This window comes from Amblyraja radiata, chromosome 19 (genome assembly GCF_010909765.2).
Source record: "Amblyraja radiata isolate CabotCenter1 chromosome 19, sAmbRad1.1.pri, whole genome shotgun sequence".
Taxonomy (NCBI): Eukaryota; Metazoa; Chordata; class Chondrichthyes; order Rajiformes; family Rajidae; genus Amblyraja; species Amblyraja radiata.
In genome coordinates, this window is record NC_045974.1 from 23,788,876 (window position 1) to 23,808,208 (window position 19,333).

General features: G+C 39.8%; 1 protein-coding gene across 4 annotated transcripts in view; it reads left to right on the forward strand.

Moving 5' to 3' along the window:
* atp2b1 (ATPase plasma membrane Ca2+ transporting 1) overlaps nt 1-19,333 on the forward strand; it is a 106,854-nt gene that overhangs the window by 69,812 nt on the left and 17,709 nt on the right. For all 4 annotated transcript variants that reach the window (XM_033038037.1, XM_033038039.1, XM_033038040.1 and 1 more), the window contains 8 exons: nt 3,160-3,417; nt 4,964-5,089; nt 8,929-9,042; nt 11,385-11,423; nt 13,028-13,186; nt 14,612-14,826; nt 15,814-16,056; nt 16,464-16,705. In XM_033038037.1, coding sequence (XP_032893928.1) covers nt 3,160-3,417; nt 4,964-5,089; nt 8,929-9,042; nt 11,385-11,423; nt 13,028-13,186; nt 14,612-14,826; nt 15,814-16,056; nt 16,464-16,705 — 1,396 coding nt within the window. The remainder of the gene's footprint in view (nt 1-3,159; nt 3,418-4,963; nt 5,090-8,928; nt 9,043-11,384; nt 11,424-13,027; nt 13,187-14,611; nt 14,827-15,813; nt 16,057-16,463; nt 16,706-19,333) is intronic.

Here is a 19,333-nt window from a genome sequence, read left to right on the forward strand (position 1 = left end):
GTTATATTGACTTTACTTATTAAACTTAGGCATTTATGAGCACATTTGCAGACCAACGATAACCAAACAACACTTTATATTCATTCTTAGGATGTGTGCAGTGATGATACTAATATTTTATAACCCATCCATAATTACCTGTGAAACTAAGTAATAATAGTCCACGAAGGCGAAGATGTTTCCTTATTTGTGGTCTGCAAATCTATTTGTAAATACCTTTTCAAGTTTAATGTCATTTTAACAGTTATTTAATTATTACCTTGTGATTAACCTTTGCATCTTATGTATTTGTTTAAGATAAATATGTGTATGACACATAACCTGAGTGTTCAAGTACAATATTTAAAAGACGTTTGGACAGATACTTGATTGATTGAAAATAATTGGAACCTACAGCATGGAAACAAGCCATTCAGCACACCGAGTCCACGCTGACCGTTAATACCCCTTCATACTAATTCTATGTTATCCCACATTCACATCCACTCCCTACATACTCGGAGCAATTTACAGAGGCCAATTAACCAACAAACTTGCACGTCTTTGGGATGTGGGAGGAAACTGGAGCACCCGGAGGAAACACACACGTTGCTCATTTTATGTTATCCCACATTCGCATCCACTCCCAACACTTGGAGAAATTTACAGAGGCCAATTAATCTACAAACTCGCACGCCTTTGGAATGTGGGAGGAAACTGGAGCACCTGGAGGAAACCCACACGTTCACGGGGAGAACATGCAAACTTCACACAGACAGCAGTCAGTCAGGATCGAACCTAGGTCTCTGATACTGTGAGGCCGCAGTTCTAGCAGCAGTGCCACTGTGCAATCCCTAACTTGGATAGGAAAGGTGTAGACTGATACAGGCCTAAGTCGGGTAAATGGGATTAGAGTAAATAGGCATTATGGCTGGCATAGACGCTGGGCAGAAAGGGCCCCTTTGGTGTTGTATGATTCTCTGAATGCCTCAACAATACTTCCTGGCTAAGGAGTGGATTGCGATCTGAAAATAGGCAATGCCGGAGTAACTCAGCAGGTCAGGTAGCATCTCTGGAGAACGTGTGTCGGTGATGTTCTGGGTCGGGCCCGTTCTTCAGATTAATTGTAGGGGTGTGAAGAAAGTTAGAAGAAAGGGGCAGGACAAAGTCTGGCAAATAATAAATGGATACTTGTAAAGGGAGAGGAGGACGGATGAGAGACATATGGTTAGACAAAAGTCAGCGATGAAAAGATAGAAGATGTTAGACAATAGGATTGAAGAGCTGCAAATTGTGAAGCTAGAGGGAGAATATAGGTGGAAGGGTGTGGCCAATAGGAAATAGAAACAGTGGGGTACAGGTGGAGAGGGGGGAGAAGGGAAGTGGGTGGTTTTGTAGTTATTTAAAAATAGAGAATTCAATGTTCATACCGTTGGGTTGTAAGCTACCCATGCGGAATATGAGGTGCTGCTCCTACAGTTTGCATATGGCCTCACTTTAGCGGAAGGCGCAAAGGGGTGGGGATGGGAAGATGTGACTGATGGTGGGATCACATCGGTGATGGAAATGGCAGTTCGATGTGGAGGCAGCTGGGGTGAAAAGTGAGAACGGGTGAACACTATCCATGTTCATCAGGAGGCGGGGGGGGGGGGGGGCAGAGAGCTCCTGAAGAGTCTCAACCCAAAGAGTCACCTATCCATGTTCTCCAGAGATGCTACCTGACCTACTGAGTTACTCCAGCACTGTCTTTTGTAAATCACATCTGCAGTTCCTTGTTCACATTCTGGAATGAGATCTGAAAGCATATTCCTGGGCTTGAATCAAACGTTGCACTGTACAAGTGGAGGGATGTGATCTTGGGTTTGGCTTTGAGAAATGAATGATACTTTGAAAGTTGGAATTTGAACACCTTGCAAGATTTGCACATTAGTCATCTGGGTGGCCAACAGTTCTACATTGAGTTCTTGGGAGTTGAAAAGCATGACAAGAGATGGTACTCACAAATACTGATGAACACCTCCAATAGTTTGTCATTACTTGCCTTATGTCAAGAGGTGGAGGAGGCTTCCAGGGTGATTGCCCTCCTGATAAACAACATTGACAAATCTAGTCACTATTGGATCTAAAGATATTCATACAGTCCTAAAAATTAACATTGAGGTTCAATCAACCGAGAAGAAAGCCTGAAAGAAGTTGTTCTCGCGAATGGGTGGTGTTTTGGGAGCAGACTTTCAACAATCCCCTTGGCAAAATGGGTCATATTGTTTAACTTTGCATGTGTTGCTAAATTTAATCAGGATTCACATTTTTGGTGCCATGGTCTTCAGTGTGATTTCCGAAATATTTCATAATTCAGTGTTTTCTGTGCCGGGTTGAATATCCTCTCGCTGATCTTCCTGTAATCTTGGTTATTTCCTGCTTGGTAATTATATCTTGGTTAAAAATGACTGCTTGCAATTTTTTGTTATTTGCTCGAGGTAATTGAGCATAAAAATGATATACAGTTCAAATTAAATTATCAAGTGTGCCAAGGAAATTGAGCTGTAGTGCCTATTACCAAATTCTGCATTAAAAAAAAAAAGTTTTTTGTATTGATTGATTGATTGAAAGATACAGCATGGACACAGGCCCTTCGGCTTACTGTCTTATCGATTGCCCATTCACAATAGTTCTGTTATCCCACTCTTGCATTCACTCACACAACGGACAATTTAGAGTCAAATTTATTTAATTCTTTTGTACCGAAACAGAACAATGAAATTCTTACTTGCAGTAGCACAACAGGTTTGTAAACACAATTAACCTACAAACCCGCATATCTTCGGGATGTGGGAGGAAACTGGGGTACTCAGAAGAAAACTATGCAGTCACGGGAAGAACGTGCGAACTCCACAGACACAGCGACCAAGGTTAGGATTGAACCTGTTTCTCTGGAGTTGTGAGACAGCAGCTCTACCAACGGTGTTATCTAATCATTGATTTAACTAATGTCATTAAGATAGTATTTGTTACAAGCTCCGCTGTGTATTAATATTGTTAAATTGTCAAGCTCAAGTTTGTGATAGAAATGCAGTCGACTATCAATTGATTTTATTCATGCTTGTAGATTCTGCCATGTTTGTATCTTGTGCATGTGTAATCTATGCTATTGCTTATGTATTGCTTATGTTCTTTCTGCAGATTGTGGTAAAGTTACACATGATCATGATGATGACCATGAATCGCAAGCTGGTTGGATCGAAGGAGTTGCCATTCTTGTTTCTGTTATTTGTGTGGTGCTGGTTACAGCTTTCAATGACTGGAGTAAGGAAAAACAATTTAGAGGTCTACAAAACAGGATAGAGCAGGAGCAGAAATTCTCAGTGATAAGAGGTGGCCAAGTTATCCAGATACCTGTGGCAGAACTGGTGGTTGGTGACATTGCTCAAATTAAATATGGTAATTAAAGTTCTTACTTTTACTTTACTTTAAAATATGAGGTTAAATTAAGAAATGATATTTACCAGAAACTGTGTTGTATTGAGTCTGTCACCCGCTGCTTATATCTGTCACTGCTTATATCTGTCATTATTGTTTGTCATCCTAGTTTAGTTTATTGTTATGTGTACCAATGCACAGTGAAAAGGTTTTTGTTGCGTGCTATCCAGTCAGCAGAAAGACTATATATGATTACAATCAAGCCGTCCACAGTGTACAGATACACGATAATAGGAATAACGTTTAGTGCAGGATAAAGTCCAGTACAGTACAGTTAAAAGATAGACCCAGGGTCTCCAATGAGTTCGCTCAGGACTTCTCTGCCTTATATGTATGGCTGTAATAAAAGAATGGGAGCTGAATAGGTTGCAATTTGAAGATTCTCATGCATTCATTAGTGTTAAAAATAAATCCCAATAACAGTCAAGGGACAATGGGACTTAAAATAATTCCTACCGGCAAAAAATTCAAGTACCAGGCAAGATCTATTGCCCTGGACCCCTGCCTGGTGATCTTAAAGGAAGTGGATGCATTGGTTGTAATTTATTAAAGTTCCCTGGAGTCTGGAAAGGTATCAGAAGATTATAGCTGCAAATGTATCACCACTGAGAGGAGGAAGGCAGGAAGCAAGGAACTGATGAATCCACTATTCTGGAGGTAAAAATCGAGATGTTTAGAAAATTATAAGACACCCAAAATCAGCATGGTTTTATGAAAGGGAAATATTTGACAAATTAGCTAGTTTAAGGATGTAACAAACGGAGTGGAAAAGAGGTGCAAGCTGATGTAGTGTTTGAAATTTCCAGAAAACATTAGATCAGGTGCTACTAACAGTTACAGCACAGGACAAGGGTGTGCCAGGTTGGAGTGGATATATGTATTCTGATAGGTAAGCCCTCGGTTCAAATTGGTCTGATGCCTGATTCATTCATTCGTAGGTCTGGGAATAAAATTAGGTGAAATAAACTTCCATTCAATGCACAAGACTACTATGCAATTATTGTAACCTTCGTGCAATGTTTGATTTGTAGAGCACAGTTAATGATTATAATAAAAAGGATGCTATGTATCTATGTTGGTTAACATTGGCCAGCTGCCTCATTGGAACTACAGTGAAAACCTTGACTTGGAAAAGTTAATATTTCCAGATGAAATTCTAATCCTCATAGGCTACTAAACATATGAATTGTCTGCCTTGTTTGCTTCAACTCCGACCACTCTAATTTGTCAATCTCATGCTCACAAAATGCAATCCAAGTCTTCAAAATTTCTCTGCTGCTGTTGCACGTGCAGATGACCATGTTAGCATATGGGTGCAGACTGTAGGAAAACAAATGGATTGCTTGTGCTAACATTTTAAATTCTCATTTTTATTTTGTCTGCAAAGTAACATCAAATTTGATATGTATTGGAGAATTGGGGAACATTGTAATGGGCTGAACATGAATTGTAATAGATGGTTAAATGATGAACTAAAACTAGAAGTTTGTGGCTTTCTGCATTTCAGGTGACCTCTTACCTGCTGATGGTATACTTATTCATGGAAATGATCTAAAGATAGATGAAAGCTCGCTTACTGGAGAGTCTGACCATGTGAAGAAACGCCTAGACAGAGACCCGATGCTGTTGTCTGGTAAGAAGATATAACATCTGGCTTTTGGTAGGCTGGGAAATCAACTCTTATCATGGTAGACCACAGTTAGAACTAACCAATCATTTGTCTAATCTAACATATTAATTGAGAACTGAGTTACAAAATAGCTTTTTGAAGAGAGACACAAAATGTTGGGGTAACTCAGCGGGTTAGGCAGCATCTCTAGAGAAAATGGAGAGGTGACGTTTCGGGTCAGGACCCTTTTGACTGGTTGAGAAACGCTGCTCTAGGAACTAGTATTTCAAAGGGAACAATGGAGCCCACAGAGGTTGGGCCAAGAGATTATGAGCCAATTGTTGATTTAGTGACAATGTCATTATATGGCACCTGCATGTACCGTATAATACAAAGCAGAAACTAAACTGCTGGAGAACTCAGCGAGTTGGGCAGCATCTATAGAGGTGGAAGGAGGGTTGTTTGATTTTGGTTAAATCAGGACAAACCACATCACCCATTCATTCTCTCCAGAGATGCTGCCTGTCCTGCTGAGTTATTCCAGCTTTTTGTGTCAATATGTTGTTGAATTTCTCCATCAGTTTGTTTTCTTGCTCCAGATTTGCAACATCGGCAGTCTTTTGTCTGGTTAATACAGCTTTTACTGTATTCTTTTGGAAAGGGGGCCATTAACTTAGGAAGAGGTGTTTACTGTTATTGAGATAGCATAGCTATGACAGAAATATCCTTATGTACTGGATAAGTATTAAACTGTGCTGGTTCACTAGGATTCTCTGCTCCAAGAAAAATAAGGTGGTGGAGAGTGCCATGATAAACTAAAGAAACCATTAAAGCATGAAGGCAGCCAGAGTGACACTCTCCTGATTTAGTTGAAAAGTAAATGCTTGGGTATTTAATAAACTATCTACAAGATATAAATGGAGACAACATTGCTCGATTGGAAAAGGCCAAAGTGGAATAACCAGAAACTATTGGATGGAAATGCTGACGAATAAAACGGTCCAGCAAAATGTAAATATTAGGATGTATTAGACCAAGTGGGACCCGTTGGACCGCGTTCCCCAAAGCAATATTTCACCACTCACTCCGTTCCCCCAACGTAACCAGTTACCCCAACGCAATATTCCACCACTCACTCGTAGCCCCCAACTGCGCAGGCGCGGCTCATTTCCCCTCATCCCCCAGCACTCCATCCCCCTCCTCTTCACCATCCCTTTTTTTAAACTAAAAAAATCCAATTCCACTTCCCCTGCCCCTGCCAGTTACAATGTTACAAATGACAGGACTCGCTGTCCTGTAATTTGTAACATTGTAACGGGCAAGGGCAGCAAGTGGAATTGGAGTTTTTACAGTGAAAAGGTTTTTTTTAAGTTCAAAATGTGAATAACGTAAAATAAAACATCAATTTGAACAAAACGTTGATACACCACACCACAGGACAATGGTGAGTAAGGTAGTCCAAACATTTTGGCGCTATTGTGTACCGTTTTGGCGTAATTTCAGGATCATGCTCATCACACAGACAGACAAACAGACAGAATCACAGACATAATAACAAGATGAGAGTTTTAGTAAGACAGAAGACCCTCAACAGACAGACCTTGCCCTCGATGACTGAGTGTTTCAGTTAAGCATAAAATGCAGCAAAGACATTTGGAAAGCAGAGGAGAAAATTTATAGAAAAACAAGCACATTTAGTTGAGTGGGAGAAAATTTGAAGGGAAATTGCAGGATATAGTTATTATTGTGATGATCTCATTTATTTGGATTTGTATCTGCATGCCTTCACTAAATGTGATCGGTTATTTTTTAAAGCTGCAGTATTTAAATTTCTAATGCTTCCCAGCTGTGACTGCTCATAAAAGGGTGCCATTATATCAAAGATAGTTTAACTGCATTCCTCTTAATGTAGATATTTCCTTTCAGAGGCTCTGTAGTTCCCTATTTTGGAAAAATCTTTCTCCCATCGTCCTCTGGATTTCATCCCACCTGTTAGCTGAGGCAACACTTGTTCATGGAGTAAAATAATGTTGATTTATTCTGCTCCTTCAATCCCTGCTGCTTGCCCTCCACGAGTATCCGACACTGCTGCACATTGTGGGCAAAGAATTATCGCTCTTGTAACAGATGTTCCAAGAATTTGTCATGCCAGGTGGCAGCAGAGTTGGATCACTGACCTCAGCAGGAATAAGAATGAATTGAAGACTAAGGACTGCTTTGAGAAGAAAAGTTGAAAAAAAACCCTACTTCCATTTGTTTCCATCTGTTGCTGGCCCTGGTTTGTTTTGGCCGTTTCCCACCTCCAGTCTTCACCCCCCACCCCCACTCACACTGTCTGAAGAAGGGTTCCGACTCGAAAAGTCACCTGCTCTTTTTCTCCAAAGATGCTGCTTGACCCGCTGAGTTGATCTAGCACTTTATGTCTAGTTCAGTTTTGTATTAGTACTTGATAAGAGCAGTCTTCAGAAATAAAGCAAATGCATGGAAGCATGGAATGAAAGCATTAGTGTGACTTTGCTGTAGAAAATGGAAAATTTGAGGTACTTTAATATTTCGCTTCATTTGTAGAATAGGGTAAAGGTGAGACTTAAAGAAACATTGTTTATTGGAAACTCGAGGGTTGACATGGACATCCCAGGCTCCAATAATCAACGCTACACACTGGAGGCAGTTTAGCGATGAAATGGAGATAAAAAGAAGGCTAAGACGGGTAATTACAGACCAATTAGCCTAATCAACATTAAAAAAAAAAATTAGTAGGACACCTATTAATGGCCTAATTGTGTGGGCAATTATAGGCAGTTAAAAATTGTTTTGATAATGGAATAAGTAAGTCAATTTCCGGACGATTTGATGACAAAGTGGATTGATGGAGCGGGAGCATGAAAAAGAGTTCATCAGTTTTAATTGCTGAATGGTTAAAAATTATTGAATTTTGGAACCGGATGGTGGACTGAGTGGTTTTTGGATTTGCGATCTCTGACTTCTGTAAATTTTGAGAAGTGTATGCTGCATACACTTCTCAAAATGTACAGAACAGTAAAACAAAGTAAGCTAACAAAGGTATGTTCTAGAGCAAATTTGAGGATAACAATGTCAACTATGATAGTGTTTGTTTACTTTGCACCATCCTCTAGTGTGCCCTTTACCACAGTCTAAATAACTACTACCTGTTCGAACACAAACATTATTTGATCTTTTCTATAGCTTTTTCATTTTGAAATCTTAAATTAAATGTCCTATGTTCAAGTTTGGGGTAAAATAATTAATCTGTAAGAATGTACTTAATCTTGTAGTTCGATCCCTTTACACTTGCTGTTCTGCTTTTCAATAATGAATATGCATTGTAAGTGCAATTAGAAGTTTATACAAAACTTAACGACCCAAAATGTCGTCATCTCCAGAGATGCTGCCTGACCCGCGGGCTCAGTTACTCCAGCACTTTGTTTTGGTAAACCAGCATCTACAGTCTTGCGGCTCCACTTAACATCCTGTACCTCAACATGCCTTTTCTCATCAAACTATATTTGTGATGTTTACTATTATTCCTTTCAAAATGTAGTCCAATAGTTGTATTCAATTTGTGCATGGTTCATGTTTCTCATGAGTATTTGCCTCTATCAGCATGACATTAGTTTCATAGTTATCTATATGTTGGCTTAACTAGACAGAATTATCCTGTCAGCAGTAGCTGAATCCTGCAGTCCTGCACAGTTCAGAACTAGGGGAATTGATTTCTGCATTCAGCTCATTGTATTAAGCAGGGACCTCTGAGTTTGTTGCAACTATTTAATATGTGGTAATAGATTTGCATGAATCTATCTTTGTACTAATGGGTGGTTCTAACTAGGGTCTATTTTCAGGTACCCATGTAATGGAAGGTTCCGGGCGAATGGTGGTCACAGCAGTTGGTATGAACTCTCAAACTGGAATCATTGTCACCTTGCTAGGGAGTGGAGAGGAGGAAGAGAAGAAAAGTAAGTGCACTGATTGCTGTGCAACTGTTAATTGGGCATCAGGTTAACAGGGTACTCTAATGTACATATTTTGGATGTGATGTTTAACTTTTAAAAGATGCTTTTTAGTTGCAACATGTTGCTGAGGCATTTTATCAGTGCTGAGGGACAACTTAAAAAAATTATTTAACTCCAAATGCTAAGCCTGTCAACTATGATACAAAAGCACTAATTCTGTACTTTGGCTGTTCTCCACATTAGTCAGGTAATCACAGTACAGATAAGTGCTGGAGGCCTGACGGTAAGGTGAATAAATTCGGGGGCAAGGATATGTACGTATGACAGGGATGTTAGTGCCGTTGCAGAAACCTGGTTAAGGAAGGGACAGAATTAGCAGCTTAATGTTCCAGGGTATAGGTTCTGCAGGTGAGATTTGGGTAAAAGAGGAGGGGGAGTTGCTGTACTAATTAAGGAGAACATCATGACTGTCATTTGATATAACATTACTGAAGAATTGTCCAGTGGGGCTGTAGGGGTGGAGCTGAGAAATAAAAAGGATGATCAGGTTTTTGGGCGTGTACTACAAGCACCCAAATAGCCAATGAGAATTAGAACACACGTACCGGGAGATTGCAGACAGCAACAAGACTATTAGGATGTCATAGATGGGGATTTTAACATTAAACTGCCAGTCCTTTCCCTCTTTCAGCCAAATGGTAACTATCACTTTATAGCAGAACTATTTGTATATTTTTGTCGGTTAGTTCTGTTCCATTCTGTTTTGTAGTTTTTTGTTTTTTTTGCACAATCCGCAAGCATTCCTACTTTTCATTTCACTGCACATCTCGTATGTGTATGTGACGAATAAACTTGACTTGACTTGAGTGGTGTACTTTAGGCATGGTGATGCATTTGTTTACAGATCAAGCTCCTAAAAGTCTACATTAGCAGCACTTCTACATGAAATACATATTCCTCTTAGAAACGCACACACTCGGTGATTTGAGCCCAGGTGTAATTATGGAGATACACCTGGACTAAATTCTTCACAATTTTCTCCAACCAAAAGAGCTGAATACGTTCACAGTGGATTCTGATTGGCATTTGAATTATAGAGGAGTCACTGGATATGGGGTGAGATTGGGAATGTGTTGAAGCCAAGAATGGATCAGTCATATCTCATTGAATGGCAGAGTGGGCTTCAGTAGCTGATGCCCAGCGGCAGTTGATTATATTTTCATATGTCTATTCTTCCATTAATCAAAGGCGGCACAGTGGCGCAGCTGGTGGAGCTGCTGCCTCACAGTGCCAGAGGCCCTGATCTTGTGGTGTGGCATTTGTTCATTCTCCCTGTGACTGAGTGGGTTTCCTCTGGGTGTTCTGGTTTCCTCCCACATCCCAAAGACATGCGGGTTTGTAGATTAATTGGCTTCTGTAATTTCGTCTTGGTGTACAGGAGTGATAGTGTGATCGATGGTTGGCAACGACCTGGTGGGGCGAAGGGCCTGTTTCTACGTTGTATATCTAAACTGAAACACTAAAGAGAGATTGTCTCATAATGGGGTTAGCCATTCTTGAATTGACTACATGATACTGGGCCTAATTCAATACTTCAGGGGTTCCCAACCTTTTTTTGTCCTGTTTACCCCTGGCAACTTTAACAGCACATAACAATGTTATTTCACTTATTTGTGAACAACTAATGATGAACAGATACCAGAACCAAACATAATCAATCAGTCAATGAGAAAATAAATGTACAAACCCAGAATCAACAAATGGAAACCTTGCAATACTTTATTTGTCTTTAAAATTGCTGAAGTTGTAGGAGATATTTCTAAATGCTTTATTTCCCCTTTTACTGCAAGGCTACTGAAACAGCATTATAGAGGTTACTAAAGACCATTTAGCTGAATTTGGAAAAATCTGACTTCCTGCTTATTATTTCCTAGTCAGCCTATTTCCTTCCCCACCTTCTAAACATTAGTTCAGACTTTGGCTGCATTTGTCCTTGCAAGCAATATGCGAATGGTAGGGAAGTAGTAATTGACTATTAATAAGTAGAGCTTTCAAATTTTATGTGCAAACACAATTATTTATTCAGGCCTATATCAACATCTCAATTTTTTAAATAATTGGAGCTAGGAAATGGGTAACAGGCATTTTAAATTCTTCACTGGATAATTGGCCTCAATTTGAATACAAGTTGTTTTGCAAGGATGAATACATTTATGATATTCCATTAACTTTCAGGATAAATAGTAAATATTTAGTATTTCACTTCCCATTTAACACAATTAAATAACTTATTGAATAAGTCAATGTATAAATGGAGTTAATACCTTTCGGTTGTTTTCACTTAGATAAAAAGCAAGGCCGAACGGTGGAAAATCGAAACAAAGGTAAACATTAAATTATCATTTTAATATTTGTTTAAGTGCACCAGGGTACAATGAGAGCCAGACTTGGCATGTTAATGTGGAACATTATTTATGATAGTTTTTTCAGGAATATGGCCATGTGGCAAAATGGATCAAAGTTTGTACCATGACATTTAAAAGAAATACTGTCCACTAGTTCACATGATATTGTTTTATTTAGAATGTTCCTCTCCTGACGTCTAATTTAGGCAAATACAAAGTGTGCTTCCCACATATTCCCAGATGGGAATTTCAGAGTACCAAGTTGGAACAACTTGTGTTTCATTGGAGTTATTATTCCTGTTATGTTTAGCCATAGGTCCTCTTGTCAATGCTGCGACCTTACTTCCTCCTCTTCCATTGAACCTCTCCCTCCCACCATCCTATGTAAGATCTCCTCCTTTGTTCTTCAGCCCTAAGATATTTACTCACCTGCCCTGTTCAGCAGCACCTGCCTCGCCTGAGAATGCAGAGCTAGAGTGATAGCTGGTCATCCCGAGGCCCACATAGGATGGAGATACATTTGTTAACACGTAGAATTCTGATGTATTTGTAATCCAGATGGCTCAGCGCGCCTAAATCCAAAGAATGGCAACATTTTGAGTTCTGTTATTCATTTACAGGTCCTTCATTGATCCTTGCATCAATTTAACAGAAGTTTTTGTTGGGATTTAGTCTCGTGTTACAGTTATGTACCATCCAACTGTAGAATCTTAATGTGCCAAAAGAAAGCCATTAACTTTGTGCCCAAGTTTTACATCTTTCTGGATAATGCTGTAAATGCCCTCATCTTCAAGTTCTTGATCTTTAAAAAAAGTTATGAAATCTGCCATCACCTGTGTATCAGGTAAAGCATTCTGAATTCTTGCGATTTAAGATTTCTCATTTTGACCTAGCTCTTATTCCATTTATTTTTGACCTGGCATTTTGTCATTGATTTCAAGGAAATTTTTCTAGTCTCCACTGTGCCAAGACTTGCACTACATCATGTTTTAACATTTTCTGTTCCAAGGAGAGATGTCCATTACCAAGCTCCCCTCTTAATTTGTTCTGCTCCAATCTGTCTTAGACTCAGCAATAGCAGAGTTCAAGATAGTGTGCTTTTGAAAATTAATGAAACTAGTCATGAAAATGAGAGAGAAAATACACATTGCCTGTGTGCATGGATGTATTTAACTGTTATTTCACCACATGGTCTCACTAGCCAAGGGCATTATTGGAATGCCATCACCAGATGGAGTGCCATGGTTCATTAATACCTTTCAAGACTAGTAAAGGCTGTTATTGGTTAACAGACCAAGTTTGTCAGGAGATAGACACAAAAAGCTGGAATAACTCAGCAGGACAGGCATCATCTCTGGAGGGAAGCAATGGGTGACGTTTCGGGCCGGGACTGAAGAGGGGTCACGACCCGAGACGTCACTCATTCCTTCTCTCCAGAGATGCTGCCTGTCCTGCTGAGTTACTCCAACTTTTTGTGTCTTGCTTCAGTTTAAACCAGCATCTGCAGTTCCTTCCTACACATGTTGGTCAAGAGGTTCAATGATTTATTTCAGGAATGGAACATCTTCATGTTTTTTTTTCAGCTAAAGCTCAGGATGGGGCAGCTATGGAAATGCAGCCTTTGAAAAGTGATGAAACGTGTGATAATGGAAGTGAAAAAAGTAAAACAAAACTACCCAAAAAAGAGAAGTCTGTACTTCAAGGAAAGCTAACAAAACTGGCAGTTCAAATAGGGAAAGCTGGTATGACAATTGCCTTCTATTTTAAAATTGAAAGTTTTATTCTAATTTTGTACAGAATTATTTGGGTTGTGATTCAAGTTGTCTGAAATGTCTTAACCTGAAATACATGGGAACATTTTTACTTTTTTGGGGTGGGTTAACACATCTTGAACTGATTGCAGAATTTAGTTTTAAAATTCAGTCAATTATTCATGAATACACATGATGTTTAGTGAATGGAATTAGTGCAGCTGTGACTCTTTAGTTTGGCATTACAACATGGAAACAGGCCCTTCGGCCCATTGAGTCGATACCAACCACTGATCACCCATTCACACTAGTTCTATGTCAATTCACATTCTCATCCACTCCCTACACACTAGGGCAATTTAGAGGACAATTCACCTACAAACCTGCATTTCTCTGGGATGTACGAAAAAAACTGGAGCACCTGGAGGAAACCCACGCGGTCACAGGGATAACATCCAAATTTCACACGGACATCACTCGAGGTCATGGTGAAACCAGAATTTTTGGCACTGAGGCAGTAGCTCTACCAGCTGTGCCATTGTGCCGTGACAAATGGTGACTCTTTCAATTCCAGCAGCCACATGTCATAATACCGGATTTGCATCTATTTGCATTCTTACCTCAATTACTGGTGAAGTCTGTTTCCTCGGCAGGGCTGGGGCTCGGCATTAGCACTAACTAGAAGATAGCTATTTGAAGGACAACAGCATTGCTCTCAGTTCGCATGCAACTCCTTGCTATTAAACGTATCCCTAATAAAAAGTGCATAATAACAGCAGCCCGAGGAAGAGTCCTGACCCAATATGTCACCTATTCATTTTCTCCAGAGTTGCTGCCTGACCCGTTGAATCATTCCAGTCTTTTGTGTCCATCTTTGGTAGAAACCAGCATCTGCATTCCCTTTTTATTATGTGATAAAAAGTGGGTTGTTGCATTCAATTTAATGTTAATTTTCATGCACACTTATCCCAATCCTCGAAGATCCCTGGAGAACTCTCCTTTCAGCACTATAAAGTATTTTTCCATGCAGCAGCATGATCCTATCTTTAATATCCACACCCCAGCCCCTTCTCATGGCATCATTCTGTACAATGGTAGGCAATGCCAAAACCTTCCCTTTGATCTTGCCGCCCCTCTCTGCTCTTCACAATATCCAGCTCCACTGCGTCAAGTTGGAAGTCATTTACTTGTATTTCTGAGCATAATGTATTCACTGCTCTTGATGCAATTTTCCCCAAACACTGGTAAAATTTCAGATTTTCCATCGCTGCTATATTTTGCCTGCATAGAAATGTTGACTGTTATTTTTGCACATAGTGGTTATAAAGTTTAACATGCATGAACACAGCAGCGCCGCACATTACAGCGTGTTGTTTATAATTTGTGTTGTAACCCACTTCTATTTTTCTTTCTTAGGATTGGTGATGTCTGCTATGACCGTTATAATTCTTGTTCTGTTTTTTGTGATTGATACGTTTTGGATTCAGAACATCCCTTGGTTGACTGAGTGCACACCAATTTACATCCAGTATTTAGTTAAATTTTTCATAATTGGTGTTACTGTCCTGGTTGTGGCAGTACCAGAAGGTCTCCCCCTTGCAGTTACTATCTCTCTGGCATATTCAGTAAAGGTAAGCTGTAAAAAAAAAAAAGTATATCTATACCTTAGGTTGCTGGATTTAAATGTGCACATATGGTTGATTTCTCTCCCCCCCCCCCCCCCCCCCTCCTATATTTATTGCTGTGACTATACCTATCTGATCCATTGTCAACCACGTTGTCTACTGCAAGCTTCAAGTGTGATTAATCCAGGAATTATTTGATTGAGCAACAATCGTTGGTTTCTGTTCTGGCCTAACCTGTCCAGGCATGGAAGGAAAATGTTTCTTTAAAGCAAATTTCCATTTATAGTGTCATTTCTTGGCTGTGAAGGCCAAGCCAATGGGCATTTTCAAAGCTGAGATTGATAGGTTCTTGATTAGTAAGGACATCAAAGGTTACAGGGAAATGGCAGGGGAAATGGGATTGAGAGGGAAAGAAAGATCAGCCATAATTGAATGGTGGAGCAGACTCAATGTGGAAAAATGACATAATTCTGCTGCCATGTCTTATGATCTTATGAAATCTCAATTGGTCAGTGTATTTCCACAAACCTTAATGTTTTAGTACAAGTCATCATGGAATCTGAGTGCCTTTTTTTCTTGGTCAAATCTAATCGCATCTTGTGTGTTGGGCTATATGCATTTTGGAATTGTCTGAATTTTGAATCCTTGAGACGTAGCTTTGTACCCCATTTAACGATGCAACCACACCAGTGAAGATAGGAAAATGCAGAGCTGAGTGAGCTGCAGAAGGTTCTTTAAGTATATTCAGGACTGAAATTGAGATTTTCTTTTAGATGACTGGAAAAGAATGGAATGGGCCGCAGGGAAAGTGGAGTTGAGGTAAATCATTAGCCAGACTCGGGATCCTGTTTTTATGTGGTATTAATCCAAGTTTGTTTAAGGTGTAAATTACACCTGAGCAGAGTTGTTCCATGAAGATAACCATTAATTTAAGTATCAATTTGTACATTTTCTTGCATATGGATCATAATAAATATAAATCTCTCAATACAGAAAATGATGAAAGATAATAACTTGGTCAGACATCTGGATGCCTGTGAAACCATGGGGAATGCAACAGCTATATGTTCAGACAAAACTGGTACCCTTACAATGAACAGAATGACCGTGGTTCAAGCACATATTGCGGGCGAATACCACAAGACAATTCCAAATCCAGAGACTCTTCCTGAAAATGTTTTGGACAAACTTATTGTAGGAATAGCTGTGAACTCTGCTTATACTACCAAGATACTGGTATGTTGATACTGGCATATCTTACAACTATCCCTTTAAGTGTAAAATATTAACCACTTAAAATTAATGCCATGAATGTGCTTTCCCAAAGATCTAGTGCTTTATTGAATAGTACAATCTTGTTTTCAAATCTTTGTATTTAAATTTCATGAAATTTCAGCCTAGTGGAACTTGAATGAATATTCTTTAAATTAGTTATCCAGTTGAGGGATTAATGTTCCAGCCCAAGAGCAAATATTCAATGATTTGCAGGAAATGTAAATTGCATTCTGTAACTGTTTAATACATGCGCTTAAATTTTTATTCTGGTGCATCATTTAACATTTGTGCACATGTTAATTAACTTAACTTGGATCAAATCCTTTCAAATTGAATACATCAAATGTATTATTTATCTAACTTCACAGCCAACCGAGAAAGAAGGTGGCTTGCCACGTCACATTGGCAATAAGACGGAATGTGCCTTGTTACAATTTGTATTGCATTTGAAGAAAGACTACCAGATAATTCGAAATGAAGTTCCGGAAGAGAAAATGTTCAAAGTCTATACCTTCAATTCTGCACGGAAATCCATGAGTACAGTGCTGAAGAATCCTGATGGTGGTTTTCAAATGTTCAGCAAGGGTGCCTCTGAAATTGTACTTAAAAAGTAGGTAAAAGAAGGTACTATAAGTGTGTGTTCAAAAGGGAACTGCAGATGCTGGAATATCGAAGGTACACAAAATTGCTGGGGGAACTCAGCGGGTGCAGCAGCATCTATGGAGCGAAGGAAATAGGCGACGTTTCGGGCCGAAACCCTTCTTCAGACCAGTCTGAAGAAGGGTTTCGGCCCGAAACGTCGCCTATTTCCTTCGCTCCATAGATGCTGCTGCACCCGCTGAGTTCCCCCAGCAATTTTGTGTACCTACTATAAGTGTGTGTCTATAATTGATGTTAGAAAATAGAACAGTGCGGTACAAGGGCAGGCCCTGAACAAGAACGTGCCAGACATGATGCCAAGACCATCTCTTATATATCTGCGCATAATCCATATCCCTCCATTCCCTGCCTATCCAAAAGCCTCTTAAATGCCACTATCGATTCTGCCTCACCAACCACTCCCAGCAGTGTGTTCCAGGCACTCGACAAATGTGTATTAAAAATAATTTGCCCTGCACATCTCCTTTAAACTTTGTCCCTCTCACCTTAAAGATATGCCCTTTAGTATTTCATTTTTCCATATTATTGAATTTCTGGAGGAAACTTGAATAAAACGGTGATCAAGGAATAATTTTAACTGCCATTTACAATGTAAAATTGAGAGCTAATCCAAGATATGCAAACTATATATAAGACACTGCCTCTAAACCACTGTGGGCCACTCTCATTCTATTTCCTTCATATATAATTCAATAAAGCGCCAATAACCTACTTTGGCTATTTGGAAGACCTGATAGTTTGGCATCTGGTTCACCAGATAATTATCATTCCATTCTCACAAGACCCTCAGCTTCCCAATTCCTTATGATCGCTGGGATCACTAGAGCATTTGTTAATCCGCCGTCCAACATTTATACAAAAAAAATGGTTGGAGTATTAATAGAAATATCATAAAATAGTCTAGACAATTTCTTGATTCAGAATTAATGTCCCAAGTAAGCAAATTAGTCAAGGTTTGCTGCAATCATTTACATTTCTGCAATTGATATGTTTTTGTGAAAAACATGATTCATTCAGCCTTGTGCAGCAAGTTAACTACGTTAACTGATGATTGTTTGCTGTACCGTCCAATTAAGTCAACTGATGATGAAGATGCTCTCCAAAAGGATCTCGATACTATGGTCGAGTGGTCACAACAATGGGGCATGCAGTTCAACCCTTCCAAATGTGAAACCATGCGTGTCACCAGAAAGAGGAATCCAGGCGTCACATCCTACAACATACTCGGTGTCACCCTTGAAGAATCTAAACAAACCAAGTATCTTGGCATCAAATTGCAAAATGATCTGCGTTGGAATTGTCAGACTCATCATGCAACAGTGAAAGCAACAGGTGTCCTAAACTTCCTGAGGCACAACTTTCATCATTGTTCAGCTTCTGTCAAGGAGAAGCTGTATTTCACCCTCGTTCGACCTCATTTGGACTACGCAGTTGCAGCTTGGGACCCATACACAGATAAAAACATTTCATCCATCGAACGTGTCCAAAGACAGGCCGCTCGATTTGTTACTAACACCTATGAGAGAGAAGCGAGTGTCACCAAACTTCTGAATTCTCTGGGGTGGAACCCTCTCCAAGACAGACGTGAAGCTCACCGTTTGACCTGTTTTTACAAAATGTTAAATGGTCAGCAAGATATAGATCACAAGACCTACACCAACCCCAAACCAATTAGGAGCAGACGAGGGCATTCGATCCAATTTGTGATCCCAGCTACAAAGACAGATGTGTACAGCAATTCGTTCTTCCCACGCACAATTAAAGCATGGAATAATCTCCATCAAACTATAGTTACCCAACCAGATGCAACTAAATTTAAAGTAGCACTTTCTTCCCAATAACCCTTTCTGGCTTAATCCCTCCCTTCACCACCTCCAGTTTAAATTCCAGTTGGAATATTTTGGAGGACCAAGTAACCAAGAACCAAGAACTAGAATATCTTCAGGATTCTTTGCAAATCAACCTTCTCTCTCCAAACCAAATATTCATAATTTTGTCAGATTGTCTTTTAAACAATTGAAGTATGAACATAAGGACATTTTGAAACCTTAACTTTACAAACTGAGATGGCTGTACCTTTGGGGGGAAACCCCAAGGTGTCCTGCTGTTTAATACAAAGGCCAGACTTAAATTGAGTTTCAAGAAAATCAACACTTTGGAGATGTTGAGCAGAACAAAGTACAGGAGGAACCCAACGGGTCAGGCAGCATCTGAGGACGGAATGGAAATATGACATTTTGGGTAGGGATTCTACAGACTAAATGTAGTAGGGGGAGAAAGAGGTGGTGGTGGGACAAAGCCTGGCAAACGATAAGAAGATGTAGGTGAGGGAGAGGTGGATTGGCAGATAGGTGGAATAAGTAACCTGTAACCTAGAGGTGAAAAGTCGACAAATGGGTGTCAGGTAGGGAGCTAAGAAAAATGAAATGTAAAGTCGGTGTGAGGGATATAGGTGAAAGGGGATGGGTAGGGAGTGGAAAGAGGTGGGGGATAAAAGGGATGGGAGATGAGTATACAAAGGAGGAAAAAGGGCAGGGTGACTAGGGAGGCAGGAGATGGTGGGAGAAATGGGTTGCAC